Source organism: Cibotium barometz, chromosome 35 (assembly GCF_041138505.1).
Source record: "Cibotium barometz isolate CiBa-2024 chromosome 35, ASM4113850v1, whole genome shotgun sequence".
Classification (NCBI taxonomy): Eukaryota; Viridiplantae; Streptophyta; class Polypodiopsida; order Cyatheales; family Cibotiaceae; genus Cibotium; species Cibotium barometz.
In genome coordinates, this window is record NC_141080.1 from 6,650,815 (window position 1) to 6,656,033 (window position 5,219).

A 5,219-nucleotide genomic window follows, 5' to 3' on the forward strand; every position below is an offset into this window, starting at 1 on the left:
TGAGTACCTTTGGAGTTTGTCATGCACGTCGTCCGTCAGTGCAACTAGTAGTCGGAGGACCGATGGGTAGGAGATGTCGGAGGGCACTAGCGGCGGCAGCGGTCGGCGGAGTGTGGTCACAGAGGTCGGAGAAGATAGTGTGAGGAGTTTCTCTTGGTGGAGTGTGGAGGACCTGGCTACCTATCCACATAATTTATCCTCTTTTTGGAAAGAATACCAAATAAATCATTTGCAGAGTTGTTGGCCATGCTTGACTACTGCTACTAAATTTGAGAGGAAAAGATGTAAAAAGAACTTGAGCCAAAGTCATTAGGTACTATTGAACAATTTACAAAACTATTAGAAATCAACAATTGAATCGGATGATCCTTGAAAGTATAACCAGACGATCCTTGAAAGTGGAATCGACCGATCACAAAAGTAGAATCACCGAACGAGTAGAAATGTTCCTTGAAAGAAGGAGAATTGGGAAAGGCGGATAGTACTCGATGAAGATCTCTCTGTTGGACGGAGGGGTGTACCCCTCATGAGTACCTTTGGAGTTTGTCATGCACGTCGTCAGTGCAACTAGAAGTCAGAGGACCGATGGGTAGGAGATGTCGGAGGGCACTAGCGGGCGTGGCAGCGGTTGGACTGTGGTCATAGAGGTCGGAGGTGATAGTGTGAGGAGTTTCTCTTGGTGGAGTGTGGAGGACCTGGCTACCTGTCTACATAATTTATCCTCTTTGGAAAGAATACCAAATAAATCATTTGCAGAGTTGTTGGCCATGCCTGACTATTGTTATTAAATTTGAGAGAAAAAGATGTAAAAAGAACTTGAACCAAAGTCAGCAGGTACTATTGAACAATTTACAAACTACTAGAAATCAACAATTGAATCGGATGATCCTTGAAAGTAGAACCATACAATCCTTGAAAGTGGAATCGACCGATCATAAAAGTAGAATCGCCGAGTAGAAATGATCCTTCGATCCAAGAAAGTGGAATTGATCGATTCAAAAAGTTGAATTAGTCGATCACACAGAAAGTTAAATTGAGCGATTGGAAAGTAGAATCAATCGAACATAGGAAGTAGAGTCGGCGAAGTTAGATCACCAAAGTAGGATCAACAAAGTTGAATCGCTGATGATCCAACTTTTGGAATTGCTGAAAGAACCAGGAATCATGAAAATTGAAGAGTTGGATTGAGCGATCCTACCCGAGAATGAATGACCTAAAAAATGATTTACAGAATTGAAATGATTATAGATAACAATGATTACAGAATCAAGGGATTTTGGTCTTGTTATGGGTTGTTTGCTTTAGCTAGAAGAAGTGCATCGAAACGTTTGTGAAATAGTGGAGAAGTCGAGTCATTTAGACTCTGCAGGTAAATGATCCGATTGTAGCGGACGGTCGACTGTAGCACTATTGGGCTTTATCAAATGAAGAATCGGCTGTAGCTACCACTATTAGTTGTGAAGTGAATGTAAAGATCTGAATTGCTTACAAGAATCAATATGTTGCAGCACTAAAATGTGTCCATTGATAGCTCACAAAATAGGGAAGTTTTGAGCTCAAGATGAAAACTATGTTTACACTAAGAGCTTCTCTAGAAAAGGCCAAGCTATGGAAACTTGGAATCTTGAACATAGTGATTATTTAACCAGAAAAATAAGCTATGAAAAAGCTTTGCTTTGATACCACTATTAGCTCACGTAATGGAGCTGGGCTCACACACAATGCTTAAAGACAAGAACATAGAGGTGTAGAGTGTCTGAGAGATTGGTGATCTCAAAGGAGAGAGATGAAGCTCTCTATAAGTACAAATGAGAGAGTAACAATGAGCGACAATCCTAAACTGAGAATAAGGTTGCTTATATACTAGCTAACCCTAAAGTGTCTGTTCACACCTGGAAAAAACCCAGTGGAACAAAGTGCCCATGGCATAAGTACATGGCCTCATAGTGTACTAGTTACTACTATATATCTAATAAAAACCCCGCGAGGATGAAATTAATTGGCAAGTCTTTTTGTCAATGTGAAGCAATGAAGAAACCGTTATGGTGCAAGATGGGCTCTTGCCTAAGTGTGGATAGGGTTTGATATATTGGATGCATATGCGCATTCTACTTCTATATAAGCCTATTTGAAGAGTTAGTTGCCTCATTAGAGGAACGTGCTGTCATCTTATCAGCGAGATCCCCCATCTTGCCTGGTCATAGGCTCATTGCCCTCGTCCCATTATACCCAGGTTTCATAGCCGAGGCTTTCGACAAGAAACACCATGTTCTTCGGCATCCAGTTACTCTCTTGTTTCCTAGCCTTGTGGTGGAGGTGAGGCCGGTGCCCTCTTTGGTGCCCTGCTTGTTGCGGACTCCTTCATGGATATTGTGGTGAGTGCCAGGATTCCATGTGTTTCGGTTGAGTCACATAAATGCAAGCATGGAAAAGAAAGTGAGCCGATGGCAATGACAGATGGTGATAATGGATGCAAGAAGGTAAAACAAAAGTGATGAAGAAAACAAAAGAAAAAGATGAGGGTAATAGAAGGTTGAGAATAGCATAAATGCACAAACTAATCCAAGGTTAAGGGTGGCCAACTCATTAAGAAGGTAGACAGCATGTGTTAGGGCTAGATGTGATGTTTTTTTTAAGATAATCATGCATTAATTAGTATTTATGGTGAGAAGATTGCCAAGATGTTGGCTACTCTTATACCTTGAAATTTTGAAGCATTTTTTTGGGCATGAAAAACTCCACATATTCACTGCCTATATTGCCATTGGTTTTTCACACTACATGACCTTTTGAATTTCTTGTTTTTGAGCTAATTTTGTGAAGCACATGAGCATTGTGAATAGGCATAATTTTTGTTGCTACAACCTTTTTGGGCGTGAAAGACTCGAGATTAACGGTCATGAATTTATACTGTTTTTTTAACGTCAAATGATGTTTTGATTTTTCTTCTTTTGAGGTGGTGTTGTGGTTCATGCGATCCTTGGGAAATGATTCATAATGCCTTTCGAATAGCTTTTTTGGGCATGAAAAACTGGAGATACTTATGGCGTGACTATCTGAGGAAAAGCATGCATGAACATTCTGAAGTGTTTGTTCATGATTATCTTCCAGAGGTATAGGAAACTTTCCTATCTTTTCTTCCTTTCCTCCTTTGGCTTCAGGCCTCCTCTTCCTTTTTCATTGAGGGATATTGCTAGCGAAGGTGCTATAGCTCCTTGAGTGTTGAAGCTGGCTGTTAATGGGATTTGTTTTAGATTCTTCCTCCACTTTGGCTTCTTCTTTGTTACCAATAGGGTTGATCATTTCATCATGCCCCATTCGTATGTTGTTGTCCTAGTTGAGTTATGGCCCTGCTCATTTATATAGCCCCTAGATCCTTTTTTTAAGGGCTATTAACCCACTCTCCATGTTGCTAACCCATGTTAGAGCATACATGACTTATAGAGTGTTCAATGCAACGAATGTAACAACTCTTTTACCCTTTCCAAAAAGGCACCCATGACACATTGTGTGTGTGTGTGTGTGTGTGAGAGAGAGAGAGAGAGAGAGAGAGAGTGTGTGTGTGTGTGTGAGAGAGAGAGAGAGAGAGTCCACGTTCTTTACTGATACTATTATTATAATAAATTTTAGAGCCTCATACAAATGTTTTTTTTTAAAAGAAAAATTTGCAAAGATTGCAAAAACTTATAATAATTTGCTGCATACAGAATAAAGCTATAATATACGAGTGTTGTATCCTGCAGCAGACACTCAGTCTAGGCTATTTAATTTGCCTTTGCAGCCTGCTTCCTCTCATGAGTGGGCGCCTGAGCGTTGCTATCCTAATCCTGAATTAATCTGTACAGTAGCAGGCCTTACTATGAAAACCAACAAAATCAACTGCCCAATTATACCCACCACCCCCCCAAGCCAATTCACTACGGGCTATACTATTGATTAATTAAAAGAGATTAAGGTCATTAATTGTTCTTTGGTGGGTGTGTTTTAGGGCCACTGTAATCAACATGAAAGACCGTCTCATCTCTCCGCAATATCTCCGCAGGCCCCGTTCCTGATGACCGGCTCTTCTTCAACAATCGGCGGTTGTGAGCCACCTCCTCCTGCAAATCAATATGTTTAACTCGCTTTATAATCAGCATTCTCAAATCACACTGAACTGTGCGTTTTAATTATATCCAGTGTAATTAACCATGCATTACCTCGTTCTGGAGAGGACTTGGACTCGGCTTAAACTGATCATCACCCAGCCCAGGATACCCAGCTTCTGCTACAGAAAAATGAAGCTCTACTTAGTTTTTGTAAGGCCATTGGCGACCAACCTTATATATTGCTATCAATATACGATTAAGACTACATTTGCATATTGAATAATGGAGTAAACGAGCTTCATTAAGAGCTGCACAATAGATTGAGAAACCAAGCATCAATGGCAGCTTGCGAGGGTGTGTGCTACCTTCTGTGTAGCATTGGGCAATCGTTGCAAGCAACAAGATCCCAATAAGAACGTAGAAATGAATGGTGCTGCGAGGCATTTTAAGAAGGCTATGGAAGGCTTCTTTAAGGATGATGTCTAGGAGGGTGATAAATCCAAAGCTGATTTGGATTAAGGAGGAGGAAGGCTTATGGAAATGGAGAGTCTGATAGGATTATTATATGCAGGGGGAGAGAGAGAGAGAGAGAGAGAGAGAGAGAGAGAGAGAGAGCTATGAATGCTAGCCATCACGATCGCTCAACGGCAGCAGCCCGAATGCTCGTTTTGTTTTAGATGGGCTAAATGCAGCCGTTAAAGCGTTCAAAGCAGCTACAGTTGGAGCCTTGTGTTTAGCCACATGTATGGTTTTTGAGGGCAATTGGGTTGTGTTTATCCACATGTATGGTCATGAGAGCAATTGATTCATGTATTGTTTTTTGATGGCAATTGAGTTGTGTTTATCCACATGTATGGTTTTGAGAGCAGTTGATCAAGTGTGTACTTGCACTAGGCTCCCATTGCTCTTGCTCATAATAGTTACTACCCCCCCCCCCAAAAAAAACCCTAATTTGCAATATTTAATTGGTTTGGTGCCCATCTAAATAATTGAATTCATCAAGAGGAATGTACTAGCTATGTAACGTTTTGGGAGTTTCTTTTAGTGTACCTTGCCCTTGATGGGGGCAGTGGTTGAGGACTCTTGGCACCTTATGCTTTGTCTTCTTCTTCTCGTCGCTACTTCTTAGAC

At 40.9% G+C, this 5,219-nt stretch overlaps 1 protein-coding gene across 1 annotated transcript; it reads right to left on the bottom strand.

The window, feature by feature from the left end:
• Nucleotides 1-3,663: 3,663 nt before the first annotated feature.
• On the bottom strand, nucleotides 3,664-4,657 carry LOC147618098 (uncharacterized). The gene is made up of 3 exons (XM_086775084.1): nucleotides 4,454-4,657; nucleotides 4,200-4,264; nucleotides 3,664-4,100 (listed from the first exon to the last, which is right to left on the bottom strand). The coding sequence occupies exons 1-3, from the start codon at nucleotides 4,530-4,532 to the stop codon at nucleotides 3,960-3,962; spliced, it is 285 nt and encodes a 94-aa protein (XP_086631210.1). The 5' UTR covers nucleotides 4,533-4,657; the 3' UTR covers nucleotides 3,664-3,959.
• Nucleotides 4,658-5,219: the final 562 nt, after the last annotated feature.

What these genes read in the sequence shown, in the direction of transcription:
- LOC147618098 (XM_086775084.1), bottom strand. Translation starts at nt 4,532, where the DNA reads ATGCCTCGCAGCACCATTCATTTCTACGTTCTTATTGGGATCTTGTTG. An exon ending in TGCCCAATGCTACACAGAAG is followed by an intron (nt 4,265 to 4,453) that starts GTAGCACACACC and finishes TTTCTGTAGCAG; the next exon opens with AAGCTGGGTATCCTGGGCTG. An exon ending in CAAGTCCTCTCCAGAACGAG is followed by an intron (nt 4,101 to 4,199) that starts GTAATGCATGGT and finishes ATTGATTTGCAG; the next exon opens with GAGGAGGTGGCTCACAACCG.